The sequence below is a fragment of the Littorina saxatilis genome, linkage group LG7 (assembly GCF_037325665.1).
Source record: "Littorina saxatilis isolate snail1 linkage group LG7, US_GU_Lsax_2.0, whole genome shotgun sequence".
NCBI lineage: Eukaryota > Metazoa > Mollusca > Gastropoda > Littorinimorpha > Littorinidae > Littorina > Littorina saxatilis.
Window position 1 is genome coordinate 2,413,992 of NC_090251.1, and position 24,549 is coordinate 2,438,540.

The window sequence follows — 24,549 nt, forward strand, 5'->3', positions numbered from 1 at the left end:
GTTGTGGCGTGCCGGGTGAAATAGTTAAGGTGATGGGGGACTGGAAAAGCACTGCTTACTTAGGTTACTTAGATCAGCTGCCGCCCAAGGTGATTGACTCGTATAGATTGCATATAGTCCGCAAAACCCCTTCAACTAGTACAACATAACACTCCTAACTAATAATACTATTTTCTTGAATTGGGCGGAATAACGAGTGTAACTTCCTATTTGGGATTTATCTCTGAACAATGTTATCTTTCATGGTCATTGTCAGATGGTATTTTTCTCTGAAGTAAACTGCCCTCGTTACTTGGCCCAAACCAATGAACCTCTTGGCTATACGTATTTTGGTACGGAAGCGTGAGTGTAAAATGTGTGCGCGCGCGTGTGTGTGTGTGTGTGTATGTCAGTGTATGTGTCTGCGCGTGTGACGATGTGTGTGTGTGTGTGTGTGTGTGTTAGTCAGTGACAGTTGCCTGGTGTTCGACAATTGCAGCTGGGGAGGGGGGGGGAGCATTAGTGAGTAGTTGAAGTGTGAGTTTAGAGGGAGCGGTTAGCGACCATAAACTCTATTTAAACGAGACAGATATGCAGGGAAAAAGGGGGGGTGTGTAGAGGTAATGCAGGAGGAAGTGATAGCAAAGTCCCGTAGGAACGAATGCGGGGAATGGAAGAGGGTTGGAGGGCAGGGGGTAGGTGATGAGTGAAGGAGAGCCATCTGGAATGAAACAATGGTAACCGATAAGGGGGAGTCCGAGAGAGAGCGAGTACCGAAGTCATTAGTAGCAGCGCGGCGGCCAGCAAGCAAGTTCGGCGACTTTTTCAGTCCTGCAAAGCAGAAAAATGGCGAAATCTGTGTCCAGAAAGTGCCCGACACTTTGAAATCTGCACGCTTGTGCTGCACACATCTCTTCCATTTCCACAAGAGACTCAGAGTTTTATGAGGGAAAGTGTGCTATGAAATGCCTGGGGACATTGACGAGTTGTTGCAGTTTGCGGCTGCTCTCCACCGAGGCATTCTTTTCGGGCATACAGTGGTGACTTTTCTGTGTGAAAATCAAGCTGGTACTAGTGGTAGAATCAACACAATAACTTGTGACGTCACAGTGCACCGACGTCACAGTGCACCGAAAACCACGTGACCACTACTTGACCCCAGGCGACTTGTCTTGGTTAGCCCCGCAACACTAAATCTTCAACTACAACAACAACAATTTTTTTTCAATTTTTAAAATATTTTTCCAGAGATGTTTGTAACATTTGGCATTCGATTTTCAAGTTTTTGGGCATATTTAAAAACCTTGGACTTTTCCTTTAAGGGGACAAGATGGGGTTAAGAGCAAAGTTAAGATAGGTGCGTTTCACGAGTCGCTCTTTGGGCCAAATACGCTCCTATGTCGCTCATTAGCGTAGGGCAGCTCCCCCCAGCCCTAAGTTAGGTAAGAGCAGACAAGCGCCCCCTACTTGCAAGGGAGATAATTTTAATCCTAAAAATGGCAGCCGTAAATGAGACTGTGAGTCGACTCGACTCGTGCATCATTTTGCGATATAACATGCGCCATCAACACATTTTCGTCACCGCACGGATCCGCGGAATGCCCAAGACGATAAGGAGAGTGCCGCACGCTTTCATTTGTCAAAGCATGGACTCCTGTTTGAAATATGTTGACAAGATTGTGGACGGTATGCAGTTTAGCACTTACAAGCACCCGCGAAGACTATGATTGCACCGTTTTCTGCGTGATTGATGTCTTTCAGGCCATGCACGGCGACATATTCTACATCATCAAGGAAACGAGTCTTCGCTGCATTCACCGAATGTATATTCTGCCTTGCACGACGAGTGTGAACCCGACAGGAAGCGGCTAACCACACGTACTCGTGAGCAATTCCAGATCTAGCTTGTAGTGCACTTTTTCGGCGTGTTTGTGGTGCTGTTTACACACATTTTCGAACAATAGTCTATCAGTCAGTCAACGAAACAAAACAGCACGAGTATAATATCAACACGGAAGGATGCCACGCCGTGACGGCTTCTACAGGCATTGAAGTAGTTGGTGACGAACAACTTTGGACCGTGTGTCGTGTTGTTCTATGGCCAGGGTGTGAAAAGGGTACCTGTTACGGATGGTTTTTCGTGTGAGTGTCTGTGTGTATTTGTTACTATATCAGAAAATATGCGTGCTCTGCTCTGTTTACTAACTAACTTTTACTCACACACACACAGCACTCAAACTAAACTCGGAGGCAAAAGAAACGCAAATAAAGGATGCGTTAATTAAACCTTTATAGACTTGAAATAAAAAGAAAATCATGATACTAGCATGTTCTGCACGTGTTGTTTTAGGGGTCTCATCTTGTCAGAACCGTGTTTGCCGTTATCTGGGTCACACGCGAGGTCTTGTTCACGGAGATCCCAAACCATCATGGGGACAACTTTCAGCACATGCAAAATGTGGAAAAGCAGCTTTTCGTGTTCAGAGTGTTCAGGCAAGCTGTACCGTACTCACAAAACTGTTACAACATTCATTTCTGCGACACAGGCGCGATGCCGAGACTATCACCAGATCAGCGCCAACAGGCGATCGGGAGACTTGATGCCAGACAATCAGTTCAACAAGTTGCTAGGACATTTGGAGTAAATGTCACCACGGTTTATCGCCTGCAGCAACGTTTTCATGCCACTAACAGTACCTGCGACTTACCAGGACGTGGCAGACCCCGGGTAACAACAGCCCGACAAGATCGCCATCTTGTCCATCAACACCAGCGAGATGCATTCGAAACTGCCGCCAACACAGCCCGTAACACATTCGGGGTGCATAGACAACCCGTCAGTGCCAGAACTGTACGCCGACGCCTTGGTGGGCAGAACCTGGTAAATCGGCGTCCTCCTCGACGTCCTGTCTTGACAGCTCAGCATCGCCTGGATCGTCTGCCCTGGACCCAGCAGCATGCCCACTGGCGCCATCCGGACTGGCGGAGGGTTCTTGTTTCGGACGAGAAGCGCTTTTGCCTGGAACCTGGCGATGGGCGTGTCCGGATCTGGCGAAGACCTGGACAGCGGTTTGCGAACAATAACATCCTGCAACATGATCGATGGGGAGGTGCCAGCGTCATGAAATGGGGCGCCATTGGTGTCAACCAGCGAGTGGGGCCTGTCGTCTTTCAGAACGTCGGCCAAGGTCGTAGGAATGGTGTCAATGCAGACCGCTACATCAATCAAGTCCTGCGTCCCTATGTGGTTCCATTTGTCCAAAGGCACCGGAACTGCCTGTTCCAGCAAGAGAATGCCCGTCCCCATACTGCATGTGCTACCCAGGACTTCCTGCGTCACAACAGCGTGAACCTTCTGCCTCATCCTGCTCGATCTCCGGATCTCATCCCAATCGAACACTTTTGGGACATCATGCAAAGAAGGATTAATGCCCTTGCCCGGAGACCCCGCACAGCAGCAGAACTGCGTGCTGCCGTGACCCAGTTGTGGGCTCAGGTCCCTCTGCAGCAAATTAATCACCTCGTCCTCTCCATGTACCGGAGGTGCGCCACAGTCATCAACGCCAAGGGAGGAGCAACACACTATTGACTTTCAACAGTCTTCAAACAGTGTTCAGTGGAACATGGCACGTCATGCTCTCATCCCAATACACTTTTCCGTGTGGTTTTTGTATCGGTCAATTCGTTTCCTTGTTATTGTTAACCCGAAATAATTAATTCGACATTAGAATTCATGTGTAACCCATCTTCACTGCAGCATTTGCGTTTCTTTTGCCTCTGAGTATAGGTACAAAGACTGAAACACAATTACTGCCCTTTGCCCTCGTACCTATATTGTAACATCAATACAAAAATACAAATATGTTATCTCTCATGCAGTCTACAAATCACTTGCATTCACGTAGAAGAAGAATATCTTGAAAACGCGTAGGAGACTAACTGTCTCACGATTGACGAAGTCCTCGTCTCACACAATCCTTCTGACGATTATGTTTCCTGTTTAACACAGTTTCACTTTACGCACATTTCACATGTCACGTAATTCTCAGTTGACGACGTCCTCGTCTCACACAATCCTTCTGACGATTATGTTTCTTCAGTGGTAATTCACACATACAATGACTACTCACTATTCAGCGGGTACATACTCTGGATCCAAATCACCCACGACAGAATACAGCTCGTGGTGAATATGGGGTGGGGTTCCACCGGTTTCCAGAACTCCTGCGCTGATACAACCTTGCGCCCACAATCCACGGATCCGTGGCGCCAAGGAGGGAATGCCCGTCTCTTCTTTCTCTCCCGCCGCCGAGTGGTGCATTCGTCACTCCGACCGGGGTGCTGCGTAAAAAGTTTATGCTACCATAAGTCTCAATTCTTAGATAAACTTTTCCACAAAATAATACTGCCATTCTTTCTCAATACTATTCATTTATCCGTCAACTAGCTTATGCTGTTACAGTATGTACAACAGCTCATTCACAAATGACTTCATTACAAAAGAACATACAAACATTCTCTTTTCAACAATGGCTGACAACAGCTCACGCTTTCCAACCCAATTTACAACATGACTCTCACAGTCATTTCACAAGTCAATATTACTGAGCAAAATACAATTCAATAAATACCTGTATATTCACAGCATAGAATCACACATGATTCTTCCACAACACGAGTCGTACAGCATTCGACCTCAATGTTTGGTGAGCAACATTACAACTAAACGTGGAGACACCCAGAGACACGTCTGCTCTCCCCAAATGTCTGTAATGTTCTGTTTTTCACAATCCAAAATGGCTTCCTCCTGTTAACAATCTTCTCTCTCATTGGTCAAGAGCAGCCAATGGAGATATACTTTACAAAAATAGGTCACCTCATCTCAACAGGTGATTTCTGCACTCATGTGAACCACAAGTATGGCACGCCAATCTGTACACATGTGTTAAACACTTTTTATACTAAATTATGTACAAATCCATTTTTCACAGTACCATGATTTTAAATGAGAGCTGCGTGTGTCCTGCAATCCAAGCACCTCTGGGCTTGTTCATATACGGTGACATTGACACCCTGAATACTCACAGTCACACCCTATATCTACAGCAGTGCTCCAAGCAGGTTAACTCAACACGTGAACTAAACACGTCAGCATTGTTTCCTGTCATGATGAAAAAAGGTAAGGTTTGGAATAGATCTAAAGCATAATTGATCAAATGTTCCTTTCAAGGCATGCTACTTTTCAGATTGTGTTTGGGAATGTTGTTGCAGAAAATGTCAAGGTTATAAAACAGCTTGCATGAGAGAGAAACATTAGAGCAGAAAAGCCATGTTTGAAACTTAAATGGGTTGTTATTGTTAATCAGCACCATATATACTGACTGTGCTCGTTGTAAGTTTGACTTGGTAGCTGTGCTGACAGTGTTGTCTTAAGCTAGGATTCCATTCTTACGGCTGCGGTGCGGCTCCGGCTCCGGCGACGGCAACGGCATCCGGCTCTGGCGAGAAAAACGCATCGTCGTGAACCGTATATAACGGCGACGTCGTCCGGATATGTTCTCTTCCCGCCAATGCCGCCATGGCTCCACATTGGTCTCGTCTCATGCAAACTGTCATTTATAATGAAGAACAATTTATGTTAATATTATTAGCGTACCGCCAAATGAAAAAACGCCAAAAGAGACGACATCGCTGGTGGGTGCATGCCATTTTGGAGAAAAGACGGCAGTATGGAACCCATCACCATCTTGTTCAAGAACTGCAACTCGATGGCGAAAGGTTTCAGCAGTATTTTCGTCTCTTTGTGCTCGGAAAGGCTCTGAGAAAAACGCGGGAAAAGAGACACGCCCACAAAATACCAGACGGCGTCCGGCGACGGCAGTCCAGAAAGCCACATGGAGCTTTCTTGAAAAAACGCACGCACGCCGGGCCGTCGCCGTCGCCGTCGCCGTACCGCACCCGTGTGAATGGGGTCATCCCTTCTTTCATCAATGTTTTTCAAATTGCCGTCGCCGCTGCCGTCGCCGGAGCCGCACCGCAGCCGTAAGAATGGAATCCTAGCCTTAGTATCATCTGCACTGCAGATCTGTGCAGCGTATTCACCTGGTAGTATTGTAAATGCATACAAGCAAACAGCATTCAGCAAGCACTCATAATTTTCTTTCTTGTATCACCAGAGAATAAACTTCATCACCGTCTGCATCGTCTGGCACCACCATGCTCTCCTCCAGTGTCATCTTCTACCCGTGGACACTAACATACAGTTACCAAAGCAAGGGCAGAGACAATGAGGAATGCCAATGAAAGCATAAGTCTTACTCTTAGTGAACGTGGTGTGCAAGAAAAGACTGGATATCATTTCAGGTAAATATGTTATGCTTGTAATAAGATACTCATTCAGTCATTGACAATTCTGTAGAATATTTGGAAAACAAAAGAAGAGGCGTTCTTGGATCAAATAGTAGTAGTATGCTTACACATTGAAAGAGATGTGTCAAAACATATTGTTCTTACACACACACACAAAAACTGGACAGTGAGTAAGAAGAATGGTGTTTCAGTGTTTGACTTCTTTTTTAAACTTTTATCATTGATTTTAAATTTTACTACTCCTTGATATCAACAAACCTGATTCTTAAGTGACAATAACTAGTAATTTACTAGTACTAAAAACATGTATTTACGCTGTTAACGTGGGGGGGGGGTGTATTTTTTGTTGGGGGGAGGGGGGGGGATAGATTGTGAGGAAAATAGAACATACATGTATGCTCTAGGGGATTTCAAGAAATTGTGCTAATTTGTAATTCAGTTGGTTTCATCAGCATCAGCAGTAATGGCAGAACACAAAGTACAAAAGTTAACCAAAGAAGACACCCTGTTCTGGACAGATAATTGATGTTCTTCTCCACGTATGTAAACGTTGCCAAAGCGCTTCGAGCTGTGAAGAAGCGCTATATACATGGTCTATTTTCATTATTATTATTATTATTATTATTGTGTCTATCCTGAACTTGAGTTCATTTTTAAATGGTACCTTGTGTTTTTTCGGGTCAATTTTTGGGGCATCCTTTTTTGAGCAGCGGAAGAGTGTGCCACATTTCCAAGTGAAGTGCCATTAATGGCGTAGAAAGTTTGAACAAAATGATTCGGGAGTGATTTTTTTTAAAGTACACAATTTGTACAGATAAAATGGTTTGCTAAGTCTAGTATGAATAAGAGCAAGTTTTAGAATTACTCACTGTCTTCTCTTTTTCTTGTAAGATCATTATGTGGTGAAACTGCTCTGTTGCAAACATTTAATACAAGAAACCTTCTGCTCTTATGTTGCTGTTCCTTTTTCAAGGACCTCTACCCACACACTGATGCTGACACTCGTTGAGGGGTCAACTACCAACACTGATAGTGATACTCGCTGAGGGGTCAACTACCAACACTGATAGTGATACTCGCTGAGGGGTCAACTACCAACACTGATAGTGATACTCGCTGAGGGGTCAACTACCAACACTGATGGTGATACTCGCTGAGGGGTCAACTACCAACACTGAGGCTGACACTCGCTGAGGGGCCAACTACCAACACTGATGCTGACACTCGCTGAGGGGCCAACTACCAACACTGATGGTGACACTCGCTGAAGGGTCGACTACCAACACTGAGGCTGACACTCGCTGAGGGGCCAACTACCAACACTGATGCTGACACTCGCTGAGGGGTCGACTACCAACACTAAGGCTGACACTCGCTGAGGGGCCAACTACCAACGTTGATGCTGACACTCGCTGAGGGGCCAACTACCAACACTGATGCTGACACTCGCTGTCACGTTTCAAAAAATATAATAGATGACTTGGTGGTAAACAGGGTGCAAAAGATATGGTGCAACTTAGCTTTTGCCACTGAGTGGACGGCCCGTAATTAGTTCATAGTCTCCACAACTGCTCCGTAGAATGTAGTGCCGGCTGGCGTGGCTACGAAGCAGGGAAAAGTGGAGACATCAGGTGCCTCACCCAGTCGCTGGTTAGCCGGTTAGCTGGTTACAAAGGACGATCCGGTTACAGCGTCCGCAGATAACAGCGTCCCGCAGATAGGCAGCAAAAACAGCCAGCAACAGTAGACCGTAGAAAGTCGAAAGTAGAAAGGCTGCAACGTTCCGTTGTAGAAGAAGAAGAAAGGCTGCAACAAAAAGCCTCGGTGCACTAAACATGTCAAGCTACCCCTCAACCTCCACCTTTAAACATGTCATCTTTACATATTTCATCGAGCACGTGGGCCTGCACAAACGAACTTTTACAACAACAAATCAGCCATTTCCTTCCTTCTCTCCATATCTGCAAAAACCATATACAGATTATTATTTTAGCGTCACAAAGAGCAAATTATGCGCTAACCTGGAAAGAACAACAGAGAGTATTTCATTCCACAAACACAGACTCGTCAACAGCGTTAAATAATGATTTATTACCTCAAAAGCCTATGTAGGTAGCACTCTCATTCAAGCGAAAACCGCTTCCTCTTTTGAATGGCTCCTGTTCGTCAACAGAAATACTGCCATCCACCCTCTTGCTGAATCCTTATACGGTGAAAATGACGACCCGTCCTGTCAGACCGCATGTAAGCAGAGAGAAAGTGGTCTCAAACTGAAGTTTCCTGGAGCCCTCCTGTACATGCAGAACGGCGCGTTGAAAATCAATGTAGAAGTCAAAGCGTTCAAGTCCATCAAACTCGCAGGAAAATATGACACCGACCGTTCTCCCCAGCGCTGAGTTTTTGAGTGTGTCGATACTTGTCTCACACAGACAACCTTGACAGAATCACGTGACTAACCATGTCACATATCAAGTTCAGCTATATCCAGTTCTGCCTCGACAGCAGAAATCATCCCCGTGAAATCCGTACAACACGAAATATCCGTGTTCGCCTTTGCCCTGTCAGCTAAACCCCCAGCCGTTGACAGAAAACAGGCGCTTTCTGTCGCAATTTGAGAAAGGCACCCGACATAGTGACTCTTTCTCGAACCATGTCACTAAATCGTGTCACACCTCCCCTCTTCAAGACGAAACCTCGGTTTCGCTCTTAGTCATGTTCTCCTCTACAGCCTGAGAGAGAAAATCAGCTCCAACATTGTTGGCGCCCGGAATGACGCGTACCGTGAATTGGTACGGTTGGAGAATCAACGCCCAGCGCATAAGTCTGGCGTTTGCCAACCTTGCAACCTGAAGATATTGCAGAGGTTGATGGTCCATCTCCAGACAGAAAGGTCGTCCGTAAAGGTACGCCTCGAACTTCTGGCGATGGCGAGACACTCGCGCTCAACCGTTGCATATGCTGCCTCGGCCGAGGTCAGCTTACGGCTGGCGAAGCAAACAGGGTGCAAAAACCCCTCTGTCTCCTGAAGCAACACTGCCCCAAGTCCCTTCCCTGAAGCGTCTGTCCTCAGCACGAAGTCCTTCTTCAGGTCTGGTAGCCGGAGTATAGGCTGACTGGTGAGTCGCCGCTTTAGTGTGTTGAATGCGGAGCTGCATTCCTCAGTCCACACTACAACCGTCGGTTGTAGTTTCTTGGTAAGGTTGGTCAATGGAAGTGCGATTTCGGCGAAATGCGGGATGAAGCGTCTGTAGAAGCTGGCAAGGCCCAGGAAAGACCTGACTTCTTTCTTCGTGCGCGGTGGCTCCGCCTCCCGAATCTTCTGGATCTTGTCATCCTCTGGAACGAGCAATCCCTCGCCGACAACATGACCCAGGAAAGACAATTCCCGAAATCCCAAGTAGCACTTTGACGGTTTAGCTCCAAGATTTCCGTCCTTCAACCTTCCGAACACGTCGCGCAGGGCGTCGAGATGTTCAGTCCATGTCTCAGTCGCGATCAGCACATCGTCGATGAAACTGCTGATGTCCTCGCGCTTCAATGGTTCCAAAAGTTTCCTCATCATGCGAGTGAAGACGGCTCCTGCATTCTGTAGTCCAAAAGGCATGACTGTCCACTGGAACTGGCCGAATGGAGTGGTGAATGCAGTCTTCGGGCGATCTTCCTCGGCAACAGGAATTTGCCAGTATCCCTTGGGGAGGTCTAGTTTGGAAAAATACTTGGCCTTGGCCAAGTGACTGAAGAGGTAGTCCACATCAGGCATGGGTTCCGCATCAAACGCCGTAATCTTGTTCAGCTTCCGGTAGTCGACACAGAACCTGACGCGTCCATCCTTCTTCTTCACAAGTACGATCGGTGAACTGTAGGGAGAGTTCGCTGGTTCGATGGCGCCTAACTTCGTCATGTCGGCGATTTCCTTCCTGACCACCTCCTTCTGTTCATGAGGCATGGGATACTGCTTCGTCCTCACTGGCTGCTTCTCCAGCAAGTCGAAAGTAAATTGCTCCAGATGCGTCTGCAGTGGTATATCTGTAAGGACGCGTGCTGCATCCTTCAGGAGTCCTTGCAGGTCCGCTTTCTGGTCGTCCCCAAGATCAGGTGAGATGTGCACGTCGGTGTAGTCTTCACCGGTCTCCAGCGGACAAACTGGTACACGACCTCCTCCCTGTTCATCCGTTGTCTCGTCCATTACGACAGCAACCGTCTCTGTCTCTTTGTCCTTTTCCCCGTAGGCAGTCCTCTCAATGTAGGCGCGCAGCAGGTTGGCGTGGTACAGGCGTGCTTTCCCGTTCATCACGATCCTGTGGTCGTTTTGGCCTACCTTCGCTGTCACCTCAAAAGGTCCTTGCCACTGCAGTTGTAGCTTGTTGTGTTTGACAGGTAGAAGTAGCAACACTCGTTCTCCAATCTTGAAGCTGCGCGGCCGTGCCTTGCGGTCGAATCCTCGCGCGTAACGCTGTGCTGCTCTTCCCAGGTTTTCTTGAGCCAGTTTGCAGGTCTCTTCAATCCTGTTCCTGAGTTCCACGATGTAGGTCGCTGTCGTTTGCACCTCCTCGTCAGCTTCTTCGTCCGTCCAAGCTTGACGCAGGATAGCCATGTGACCGCGTACCTGTCTGCCGTACAACAACTCAAATGGGGAAAAACCCAAGCTCTCCTGAGGAACCTCGCGGTATGCGAAAAGCAGTGCTGGGATGTACCTGTCCCACGTGCGTGGTTTCTCCTGAGCTAGCTTCCTCAGCATGGTTTTCAAGGTACCATTGAACCTTTCCACCAGTCCGTTGCACTGAGCATGGTAAGGAGTGGTAAAATGCTGCTCAAGCGATAGCAGTCGTGCTGCCTCCGCCATCACTCCTCCCGTGAACTGAGTGCCTCTGTCGGTGAGAACTTCAGATGGAATTCCCAACCGGGACCACATGGTGACCAGTGCTTCAGCTACTCGTGTAGCTTCGATCGATTTCAGAGGAATCGCCTCTGGGTATCGAGTGGCGTAGTCCACCATGGTCAAGATGTATCTGTTTCCGTCCTCAGACGCAGGCAAGATGGACCCGATGATGTCAACTGTCACCCGACGAAAGGGTTCGTCGATGAGCGGCATCTTTTCTAAGGGGACCTTCCTCACCCTTCCTTTGGCAACCACCTTCTGGCACTTGTCGCATGATGCACAGAAACGTCGGACATCTGTGCAGATGCCTGGCCAATAGAAGTGGCGCCACACACGGTTCGTGATCTTCTTGGTGCCAAGATGACCTCCAAGAATTGAATCGTGTGCCGTTGCCATGACACCCTCGCGAAACTCGCGAGGCACGACAACCTGTTTGAAAGCTCACGGTAAAGCAACTTCTTCTCCCTGAGAAACTTTGACTTCCCATGCTTCCCGCTCAGCTTCACCTTCCCCGACTTCGCGTGCTCCCGAGGAGTTGCTAGTGTCGGGTCAGATTCCTGAGCCTTTGCGAGAAGCGCGGGGGTCACGTTCCCCAGGGCAGCTCGTGCGGCAGGTAGGGGTTTGAGAGGTTTGTTTTCTCGCTCCACCTGTGCCCGCGTGAGCACTGAAATGACGACGGGAGACCGATAAACGGGAACCTCCCTGATGACGCCATCCACAAACTGAACACGGTTCCCAATGAGCAAGTCGCATGGAGGATCGTCCATGACGACGGCCACAATGGTCCCCGTGAACAACGGTGTTACGACCTTGATCACGGCTGTGTTCAAGTCGCAAGCGTGAGATGCGTCGGCCATTCTCACTCTTATACTGTCTCCTGTGTAGGCCATAGCCGGAACTAGACTCGCCCGGACAATTCACACATGAAAATACTACCTTCAAATAAAAAGATGGCATGCACTATTTACTGCTGCGTCACCAGAAATAACGGTCAACAGAGTGTATGGACAAAGAGAACAACAGGACCGGAGTGCTATTTAAATTATGAGCAGTTTTTCCAACCCCATATATGACAATTGTGACGCTACCAGCCTTCCGAGGTCGCGCTGTCAAACAGTGGAAGAGTTCACGTGGCGACATACATCCGTTCTGACTTGAATTACAAATGCATAGATCTTCTCGTACCAGACATGGGAGGCATGGGTTTCATGAGTACAATGCACATTTCCAAACAGGGAAATAAACCCAGGTTGGTAAACGTCTACTACCCGAAAGGCTGCAACTCACAAGGGTGTACCGATTGGCTCACCCAGTTGTCCTCCAACTCGGTACACTGGGTAGTGGTTGGGGACGTCAATGCTCACCAACGAATGAGGAACGCTGGGTAGTGGTTGGGGACGTCAATGCTCACCAACGAATGAGGAACACTGGGTAGTGGTTGGGGACGTCAATGCTCACCAACGAATGAGGAAAGCTGGGTAGTGGTTGGGGACGTCGATGCTCACCAACGAATGAGGAACACTGGGTAGTGGCTGGGGACGTCAAAGCTCACCAACGAATGAGGAACACTGGGTAGTGTTTGGGGACGTCAATGCTCACCAACGAATGAGGAACACTGGGTAGTGGTTGGGGACGTCAATGCTCACCAACGAATGAGGAACGCTGAGTATTGGTTGGGGACGTCAATGCTCACTAACGAATGAGGAACACTGGGTAGTGGTTGGGGACGTCAATGCTCACCAACGAATGAGGAACACTGGGTAGTGGTTGGGGACGTCAATGATCACCAACGAATGAGGAACACTGGGTAGTGGTTGGGGACGTCAATGCTCACCAACGAATGAGGAACGCTGGGTAGTGGTTGGGGACGTCAATGCTCACCAACGAATGAGGAACGCTGGGTAGTGTTTGGGGACGTCAATGCTCACCAACGAATGAGGAACACTGGGTAGTGGTTGGGGACGTCAATGCTCACCAACGAATGAGGAACGCTGGGTAGTGTTTGGGGACGTCAATGCTCACCAACGAATGAGGAACACTGGGTAGTGGTTGTGGACGTCAATTCTCACCAACGAATGAGGAACGCTGGGTAGTGTTTGGGGACATCAATGCTCACCAACGAATGAGGAACGCTGGGTAGTGGTTGGGGACGTCAATGCTCACCAACGAATGAGGAACGCTGGGTAGTGGTTGGGGACCTCAATGATCACCAACGAATGAGGAACGCTGGGTACGTAGTGGTTGGGGACGTCAATGCTCACCAACGAATGAGGAACGCTGGGTAGTGGTTGGGGACGTCAATGCTCACCAACGAATGAGGAACGCTGGGTAGTGGTTGGGGACGTCAATGCTCACCAACGAATGAGGAACACTGGGTAGTGGTTGGGGACGTCAATGCTCACCAACGAATGAGGAACGCTGGGTAGTGGTTGGGGACGTCAATGCTCACCAACGAATGAGGAACACTGGGTAGTGGTTGGGGACGTCAATGCTCACCAACGAATGAGGAAAGCTGGGTAGTGGTTGGGGACGTCGATGCTCACCAACGAATGAGGAACACTGGGTAGTGGTTGGGGACGTCAAAGCTCACCAACGAATGATGAACACTGGGTAGTGGTTGGGGACGTCAATGCTCACCAACGAATGAGGAACGCTGGGTAGTGTTTGGGGACGTCAATGCTCACCAACGAATGAGGAACACTGGGTAGTGGTTGTGGACGTCAATGCTCACCAACGAATGAGGAACGCTGAGTATTGGTTGGGGACGTCAATGCTCACCAACGAATGAGGAACACTGGGTGGTGGTTGGGGACGTCAATGCTCACCAACGAATGAGGAACGCTGGGTAGTGGTTGGGGACATCAATGCTCACCAACGAATGAGGAACGCTGGGTAGTGGTTGGGGACGTCAATGCTCACCAACGAATGAGGAACGCTGGGTAGTGGTTGGGGACGTCGATGCTCACCAACGAATGAGGAACGCTGGGTAGTGGTTGGGGACGTCAATGCTCACCAACGAATGAGGAACGCTGGGTAGTGGTTGGGGACGTCAATGCTCACCAACGAATGAGGAACGCTGGGTAGTGGTTGGGGACGTCAATGCTCACCAACGAATGAGGAACGCTGGGTAGTGGTTGGGGACGTCAATGCTCACCAACGATAGAGGAACACTGGGTTGTGGTTAGGGACGTCAATGCTCACCAACGAATGAGGAACACTGGGTAGTGGTTGGGGACGTCAATGCTCACCAACGAATGAGGAACGCTGGCCCAGATCATGACTCAGACATGGTGGTGTAGCAGTAAATAATGCATGTCATCTTTTTATTTGAAGGTAGTAGTATTTAATGTTTGAAGGAAATTACACCAAGTGAATCTCCTTTTTACATTTAGTCAAGTTTTGACTAAATGTTTTAACATCGAGGGGGAATCGAAACGAGGGTCGTGGTGTATGTGTGTGTGTGTGTGTGTGTGTGTGTGTGGGTGTGTGTATGTGTGTGTGTGTGTGTGTGCGTGCGTGCGTGTAGAGCGATTCAGACCAAACTACTGGACTGATCTTTATGACATTTTACATGAGAGTTCCTGGGATTGATATCCCCGAAACTAATTTTTCTTTTTTTCGATAAATACCTTTGATGACGTCACATCCGGCTTTTTGTAAAAGATGGGGCGGCACTGTCACACCCTCATTTTTCTTTCAAATTGATTGAAATTTTGGCCAAGCAATTTTCGACGAAGCCCGGACTTCGGTATTGCATTTCAGCTTGGTGGCTTAAAAATTAATTAATGACTTTGGTCATTAAAAATCTGAAATTTGTGAAAAAAATATTTTTGTTATAAAACGATCCAAATGTACGTTCATCTTATTCTTTATCATTTTCTGATTCCAAAAACATATAAATATGTTGTATTTGGATGAAAAACAAGCTCTGAAAATTAAAGATATAAAAATTATTATCAAAATTAAATTGTCCAAATCAATTTAAAAACACTTTCATCTTATTCCTTGTCGGTTCCTGATTCCAAAAACATATAGATATGATATGTTTGGATTAAAATCACGCTCAGAAAGTTAAAACTAAAAGAGGTACAGAAAAGCTTGCTATCCATCTCAGCGCAACTACTACCCCGCTCTTCTTGTCAATTTCACTGCCTTTGCCATGAGCGGTGGACTGATACGGTCTTGCTGAAAAATTGCATTGCGTTCAGTTTCACTCTGTGAGTTCGACAGCTACTTGACTAAATGTTGTATTTTCGCCTTACGCGACTTGTTCTCTCTTACACACACACACACACACACACACACACACACACACACACACACACACACACACACACACACACGTACACACACACACACACACACACACACACAATACACTGGTATTGTTGAGTTCAAGGCAAAGAGACAGTGATCAACACTAAACATGCTCAGACTGGTAGGTATATTTCACAATGGAAGCTAAATAAGCTGATAATAAAACATAAAGATATATAAAATTCTGCGTATACAAAATGTGCTCCGTCGTTAACTGTTTTATAAGGTTTTTGCGCTGTCAAGCAAAGTCAATTATTTTGGAACGTTCATTCAAACTCATGGCCTAGTCTCGCTCGGCCGCCCATACGGACGGACACTGCTCATTACTTAAGTCTTATTGTTGACTCAGGTCAGTCCCAGACTATCTTTTAAAAATGACATCTCGCCTTAATGTAATGGAACATAGTTTCTCAGTAAGATGTACACAACAATACGTCACGCTCATGAGATAATTGCCGATGTCATATTTTGAGAAAAACGCAAAAAACTTTTTTCGGTTTCTGAACAATCTGCCCATCTCATTAAATTTTTAGTTATAAGTTGCAAACTGCCTATCTCGAGCGGTGACAGCTGGATAAACGTGAGATAAAGAGCTGACAGCAACATTTTCAATCAGCAAAACTGTATAACAACCCACAAAGAGCGTTTGCATACATTCAAAAATTCTCAAAACAAGTCTTCCTGTATCACACAGAAAAAGAGCCTAACTCAAGAAACGAGATCGGCAGTTTTGCTTACGTTACCGTGGCAATGGTTTCCGATGGTCTGAGAGTTTGTAATCTCTAACACATAATAGATGCCCTTCCAGTAGCTTCCCCTGTAGTTTTACTGCAGAAATGCCTAACACTGAGATAGGTATTTTTCTTATGAGCGTGACGAATAGGACAATTGAGATCATTTGAGATAACAGGTAATTACTTGGACGCATCGGGCGATAAAAGGCTGCATTGTATCAATCCTTTGTTCGCTGCCAACTGTCTTCTGGTCCATTATAACACTTGTGGTCCATTATAACACTTGTGGTCCATTATAACACGTGTGGTCCATTATAACACGTGTGGTCCATTATAACACGTGTGGTCCATTATAACACTTGTGGTCCATTATAACACTTGTGGTCCATTATACCACTTGTGGTCCATTATAACACTTGTGGTCCATTATAACACTCGTTGTCCATTATAACACTTGTGGTCCATTATAACACGTGTGGTCCATTATAACACTTGTGGTCCATTATAACACTTGTGGTCCATTATAACACTCGTTGTCCATTATAACACTTGTGGTCCATTATAACACTTGTGGTCCATTATAACACTTGTGTTCTACAGTGGAACCCCCTTAGAAGACTCTCCAATTTAAAACTCCCTCCTTTCTAAGACGCTAATTTCTCAGACGTTCTGTTTATAACCTCTGTACCCCATTTCAAGATGTTCTTCTTTTTGTAAGACCTGGTTTTCTAAGTTTTTGGGAGGTCTTACATTGGGGGGTGGGGTCCATTGTATTGTCATTTTCTATGGAAACACCATCACGATGTAACGTTGTAACTGCGTATGGTTGTAGATCAAATTGTCACACAGTATAGCTTGGCACACACAAACACACACACACACACACACACACACACACACACACACACACACACACACACACACACACACACACACACACTTTCCCCAGCCATTCAGCAGCCTCCACTGTGGCAGTAACAACCCCCACCCCCACCCACCCACCCACCGAACCCCCCTCCCTCCGACCCTCCCTAGTGTTGCTGGACGGAGGTGAAGTAGAGGAAGACCTGCTCGAGAGAAGTCTGATGCACGCTGTAGTCCTGTACGTTCAGCGCGTCCTTGGCGTTCTCCAGTGCGCGAAACACGTCCGACATGAGCGTTTTGGGGTCCGGGACCTGGATGTGTGCGTAGCCCTGGTCAGAGTCGAAGCATTTGGCTGAGGGGAAGTGACTCTGGACGTAGGCCACGAGGGGTTCAGAGGGCGCCAGTTGATCGTCCTCCGTGATGCCCATCTTGACCGATAGCGTGAAGCCTTGACCGAAGCGCGACTTGAGGTGCTGCGTGGTGCCCAGACACTTCATTCTGCCGTTGACCATGATGGCCACACGTGTACACAGCGCCTCGCACTCCTCCATGCTGCAATCAACACAACACTTGTTGTAACGTGTACACAGCGCCTCGCACTCCTCCATGCTGAAATCAAGACAACACTTGTTGTAACGTGTACACAGCGCCTCGCACTCCTCCATGCTGCAATCAACACAACACTTGTTGTAACGCGTTACCCAGACACACTCAACACACAACACTTGTTGTAACGCGTTACCCAGTCACACTCAACACACAACACTTGTTGTAACGCGTTACCCAGACACACTCAACACTTGTTGTAACGCGTTACCCAGTCACAATCAACACAAAACCCTTGTTGTAACGCGTTACCCAGTCACACTCAACACTTGTTGTAACGCGTTACCCATACACACTCAACACAAAACCCTTGTTTATAACGCGTTACCCAGTCACACTCACCACACAACACTTGTTGTAACGCGTTACCCAGTCACACTCAACACACAACACTTGTTGTAACGCGTTACCCAGTCACACTCAACACACAACACTTGTTGTAACGCGTTACCCAGTCACACTAAACACAAAACCCTTGTTGTAACACGTTACCCAGTCACACTCAACACACAACACTTGTTGTAACGCGTTACCCAGTCACACTCAACACACAACACTTGTAACGCGTTACCCATACACACTCAACACAAAACCCTTGTTGTAACGCGTTACCCAGTCACACTCAACACACAACACTTGTAGTAACGCGTTACCCAGTCACACTCAACACAAAACCCTTGTTGTAACGCGTTACCCAGTCACACTCAACACAAAACCCTTGTTGTAACGCGTTACCCAGTCACACTCAACACAAAACCCTTGTTGTAACGCGTTACCCAGTCACACTCAACACACAACACTTGTTGTAACGTGTTACCCAGTCACACTCAACACACACTTGTTGTAACGTGTTACCCAGTCACAATCAACACAAAACCCTTGTTGTAACGCGTTACCCAGTCACACTCAACACACACTTGTTGTAACGTGTTACCCAGTCACACTCAACACACACTTGTTGTAACGTGTTACCCAGTCACAATCAACACAAAACCCTTGTTGTAACGCGTTACCCAGTCACAATCAACACAAAACCCTTGTTGTAACGCGTTACCCAGACACAATCATCACAACCGGCACGGTTGGCCTAGTGGTAAGGCGGTCCGCCCCGTGATCGGGAGGTCGTGGGTTCGAACCCCGGCCGGGTCATACCTAAGACTTTAAAATTGGCAATCTAGTGGCTGCTCCGCTTGGCGTCTGGCATTATGGGGTTAGTGCTAAGACTGGTTGGTCCGGTGTCAGAATAATGTGACTGGGTGAGACATGAAGCTTGTGCTGCGACTTCTGTCTTGTGTGTGGCGCACGTTATATGTCAAAGCAGCACCGCCCTGATATGGCCCTTGGTTTAAACAGTTGTTTTATTCAGTTGCATAAATACAAAGCCGTAATTGAAAGTTGTAATTAAGGGAGCACAACAAGATAAACTTATAAATGTGCTCTTAGAAACAAACGAGTAATCTGGCGGACAATATTTTAAATGCATGATATTTAAACAAATGAAAACAAGAACAACAACGATAACTATAGCAACAGTGGTACGGAAATCTCACACACACAACGCACACACACATACACACACACACACACACACACACACACACACACACACACACACACACACACACACACACACACATAGAGACACACAGAGAGAGAGACACAGAGGACAATCACAGAGAGAAAGAGAGAGAGAGAGATATAGGAATAGAGAGAGAGAGAGAGAGAGAGAGAATACGAATACGAATACGAATACGAAAGTTTAATTGCTATAGGCCATCGGCCCCTTGCAATGGGGATATTACACATCACGCGCAACGAAGGTACGGTACAAACAAAACCGGGTGGAAAACCGAACCCGGAATTAGTATCCACTTGGTCACATCCAAGTCGACAGTGTCTTTCGTCTGAGACCAATGTCAATGTGATCGATCGCGAATAACGATGCTGTTTATATCAACACAAAGGCAGAGACATTCACAGTCTTTCTCCAGTCTCGAGGAATGTTCGTATTACACGCACATATTCATGCAAGTCTGTGTTTAGTTGCTCAATTTCTTCCCTGAGGCGGACCCTGTTCACCTGCTGCCCTCTCCGTAGGTAAAGCATGTCCCGTCTCATGTCCTCCGAAGCTGTTTCTGCTGCCACTGGTATTACGTCATACGTTCTGGTTTTAAACATTTCACAGTCAAACACTAGAATACAATCGTCACTTTCAGCAAGCAGCGTTTTCTTGCCACCTTTGGTCTGACATACTATTTTCTCAAACCTATTGTTCCTGAACGTAGATTTCAGCTTTGTTTTCTTGTTCTCGGGCAGCGTTGAAAGTATATCGAACAACGGAGCTTCATTTGCCCCAACTTCAGAAGACTGGTTGGCGGTGTCAATGTTTTCATGCACACAAGACAGGCTTACTTGTTTGTTGATACACAGCGTGCTATCTGGGTCAGGTGTGTCGTCATTCATGCGTGAAGAAAGCTCTGCGGCATTCAGAGGGGCGAGCATTGACACAGTGGAATGTGGTGGGGTGGACAAGCTAGGGTCACTGGCACGTGCTTCACGGCGTGAACTGACATCAACATGGACGCTATTTCTGGTTTGACCTAGATCAGACTTATTGACTACACACTGGTTATTATTGTTTTCCTCGCTCTGATGGTTTGCATCAATTTGAGCTGTAAACTGAACATTGTTTCTGTTCATGCCTACCTTGGCACTGTGCTGTTCTGCTCTTCGTTGGTCTCTTCTTTGTTGGGCTGGTGGCTTGCGTCTCCATGCACTGGTCGGTGCGGGTGTCATGGCGAAACCCCGGTCGTCTTTGCCATTTCTTAAGCGGAGAACGAACACTGCTCCTTCATCTGTTCCGGTCACCTTCCACGATGTCACCGTGTTTTTGCACATTAAGGTGGATAAGATGTCTTCTGCAGCAATAGGAAGTCCTACGACTGGCATTTTGGAGTTAGAAACGCTGATAATTCAGGAGCTCAAAAAAACGTGTGTTGCTCCTTTGGCGCACCGCGAGAGACCCCCTAGAGAGAGAGAGAGAGAGAGAGAGAGAGAGAGAGAGAGAGAGAGAGAGAGAGAGAGAGAGATTGCATCCACTATAGATCAATTCAATGCTCTAATAACAAAATGACTAAACATATGGTATTAACAAAAACGTTTGCTGTCTAATATAAATTTCTGAATCTGATGAAACAGCGCTGTGTTTTCAGCCAAGGACTTGTCACTATTACCGTACACAGCACACAAAACAGTAATATTATTATTATCTGGTAGAGTATCAATAGTGGTTGCTCTAACATTCGTGTACAATGGACAGTCAAATAAAAAGTGTTCACAATTTTCAACATGAAAACCACACCTGCAGAAAACATCATTTGTCAAATGTCTTTTAAACATATCTGCATTTAAATCACTAATCTCTAATCTTAATTTACAGTGAATGATTTCTGCTTTTCGAACTTTAGAGTAGACATACGGGGGAATTAGAGGTTCATCTCTGGACAAAAATCTTTTAAAACAACCAATTGAAATCGTTTGTTTTATATGATCAGGTAATTCATTCCATAAAGATGTTGGAGAAGGAAAAAAGGAATGCTTATATAATTCAGTTCTACATCGAAACATTTGCCTATCATATGGTTTGCGTCGGTGGTACGGATTTACTGCTGAAATGAGAGATGGTAAGTAATCAAGTAAATACACTGGCGCGAGACCATTAACTAATTTAAAATAAACGATCAATTTATGTTTTCTGCGCCGTTCTTGCAGTGTTGTAAAACCTGACTCATTGGAAAGTTTTTGATGGCTTGTTCCACGAACAGCTCCAATAATAGCTCTAATAGCATCTAGGTGCATTTTTTCAAGTTCAACTGCCAACATTGCATTGCAATTATCCCATATTACATCAGCATAGTCAAAATGAGGAAGAATAAAAGCCTTATACATCATTTCTAGTGCCTTGCGACTGAGTCGATATTTATAGGAACGCAAACATGCAACTAAAACACGAGCTTTAACAACTATAGAGTGTACATGATGATTCCATTTACAGTCATTTTGCAGATACACGCCCAAATGTTTATGAACAGTGGTTTCAATTAATATCTCTTCGCCAAATTTTAGCGGCAATGTTTCCGGTTGTCTTCTAGTTGAGACAGTCAATAATTCAGTTTTGGACTGATTAAAATTAACTTTCCAATTGTTTGCCCATTGCATTATCTGTTGTGCATCAGAATTCAAAATTTCAGTGCGTTCAAGTGTATTATCGAGGGACACGTACATACTCGTGTCGTCGGCAACTAATTTAATTATTGATTTAATATCAACAACAATGTCATTAATATAAACAAGAAACAGAAGTGGCCCCAAGACTGACCCTTGAGGGACACCAGAATGAACACAGCGGTAATTTGACATGCAACCTTTTATAACTACAGCTTGAGTTCTATCAGCCAAATAATCTTTAATCCATTCTAATAACATATCCCGTATACCTATTGCGTATAATTTATAGATCAGACTACGATGCCATACTCTATCAAACGCTTTGGAGATATCAAAAAATATTGCTTGTGATGTACATTGCTTGTCCAAAGATTGACACAAATCGTCATATATACCAAGAAGTTGAAAAACAGTTGAGTCACCTGGAATAAAGCCTGACTGAGATACTGTCAATAAATTATGATCTGTCAAATACGTAAACATATGAGTTTGAATACATTTTTCCATTACTTTACCGATACAGCTTAAGGGGAGGTGGGCCAGTGCACTACCTTTTTTTATTTTGAATGTTTTATTGTGTCTGAATGTTATTTTATGAAAGAAATGAACAAATGATGACAAAGAATAGTCACTTTTTGTATTTTCGGTTGCTGGTTTTTGTTTTATGCGACAAAAACAGTCAAAATACAGACAAAAGTGGAGTACAGGAGATACACGGATTTTCATCAGATGTGATTGTCACACTTCTAATTATTGTTTTATTTTATCCTTCTGGGTATGCTCTAGGGGATTACGAAGCAGATCTTGTTTATTATATTTATATTTGGAGTTAGGAACACTTCTTTGTTACAACTGTCAAACTTTAGGGTAACGCTTGCGAAATTATTTTTTGGAATAATCTGGATATGACTATAATAAAAGTTCAGCAAAACCCCTTCGTAATCCCCCAGAATGTTATATTCTTCACAAACTACAAAAGAAAATATTGCTCTAGCTAAATTACAGCCAGAGAAATCGCGTAACCCAAGACGTAACCGTAGGCAAAATGGCTGAACTGAGAAAAACGACATTGAAGATTGAACACCACAGAAACACTATTGAAACAGACACACAAGGACAAAACTGTGTTATGAATGAACAGCTTAGTTTATTTGAATTGCAAACTACTTAGCCTTTAGCACGCCAGCAGAGAATGTATGCGTCCATCCCTTCTTTCCCTCTGTCAACCAGCATGGGGATACTGCCCCAGCGCTAAACGTGTATCAATGACCCGATTCTCGTTTGTATTTGCATGCGAGAATAACGGTATTTTTAACGGTAACTTACTTGAGCCAGAACGAGGCTTATTTCCTTCCGTTATCTCGTCGATTTGTTGGTTTCCTCGAAGTTTTCTGCTTTTGTTTTTACATCGATACAGTACTTTGGTGCTTCGACAAGCAAGATGGAGGATGATGGGTTTGAAACTTTCCTTTGAGTTGTTTTTTGACAACAAATCGTACGTGGAATCTGAACGATTTACTGAGGAAGCTCTTCGCAATGAACTGTGTATCGCGGTGAAGAAAATGACACAGTTCGTCAAGACAGTGACGGAATTTACGAAAGTGCAGATTGATACAGTTGCTGATCCAGTTTCGTTCGGGAAATGGCAGGCCCAGCAAACATTACCGATAATCTGACTGATGTTGGACACTTTCTCCTGTTTTTGTTTTTTTGCGTAGCAAATGCTCAACTTGCTTGTCGAGGAGATACTGCACAGAAACTGACTGAAATTCAGCGCAAAGCAAGCCAGTGCCGAGACGTAAAAAGTGTGCTGCATGGCGTGTTCGGAAATGGCGACCTGTGGATCTGCGTGGAGATCAAAGCTTTCCTCTGTATCGGAAACACCGGCAGAATCCAAACTTTGGCCTAGTACCAGCGGAACTACTTGTTGTTGCTAACCGAACTAATAAAGACATTGTCCTCTTTCTTATTTCGAGCCATTGTTATCGTATCAAAGGTTGTTTCTCAAGGAAAAATTCGCTTTCGGTTGTCACCGATCGTTTGATGTGTAACCACGATGTTGTAAAACCGAGTGAACTTCGGGTGTTCCCGTCATGGCCGAGAGTCTCTTCGGTAGTTTCCGTATGCAAAATTCGTAAGCTGAGCATGCGCACTCACAAAGTAAACTGGTTCCCGATTTCGGTTTATGAAACGAACCAATGGATGTCGAGTACCTTCCAAATAAGGACATTTCCGTTCGATTACGATTGCTGCCTTTGCAACGGACTAGTGGCTGAGTGAATGGAACATTCATCAAAACACTGATGTCATGTTATAGGTCAAGAGCTGCTGCGCAGTTTCGTATGTCGTGAATGCACTGTTTTGCTGAGGACAAAGCCGTAACTAGCCTTTGAAATGAGACATTTTTTGGCGGGGGAATATCGACTACAGAAGACAATCAATGCCACACATGTTCACATTTTGTCTTTATTGACAGATAAATAGGACACTTTTGACAAAAACACCGACACACATGGATGATAGGTATGTTATGGAAACATAATCTGCTAAAATACCCAAAACAGTGTTTTGAAC

At 45.7% G+C, this 24,549-nt stretch overlaps 2 protein-coding genes across 3 annotated transcripts in view; both read right to left on the minus strand.

Moving 5' to 3' along the window:
- Nucleotides 1-4,861: 4,861 nt before the first annotated feature.
- On the minus strand, nucleotides 4,862-12,084 carry LOC138972033 (uncharacterized). Its single transcript, XM_070344873.1, has 5 exons — nucleotides 11,734-12,084; nucleotides 10,955-11,656; nucleotides 9,865-10,696; nucleotides 5,938-6,081; nucleotides 4,862-4,911 (listed from the first exon to the last, which is right to left on the minus strand). The coding sequence occupies exons 1-5, from the start codon at nucleotides 12,082-12,084 to the stop codon at nucleotides 4,862-4,864; spliced, it is 2,079 nt and encodes a 692-aa protein (XP_070200974.1).
- Nucleotides 12,085-17,295: 5,211 nt separating this feature from the next.
- Nucleotides 17,296-24,549, minus strand: part of LOC138970456 (phospholipid-transporting ATPase ABCA3-like) — an 86,615-nt gene continuing 79,361 nt past the window's right edge. For both annotated transcript variants that reach the window (XM_070342909.1, XM_070342908.1), the window contains one exon: nucleotides 17,296-17,694. In XM_070342909.1, coding sequence (XP_070199010.1) covers nucleotides 17,310-17,694 — 385 coding nt within the window. In that variant the 3' untranslated portion in view covers nucleotides 17,296-17,309. The remainder of the gene's footprint in view (nucleotides 17,695-24,549) is intronic.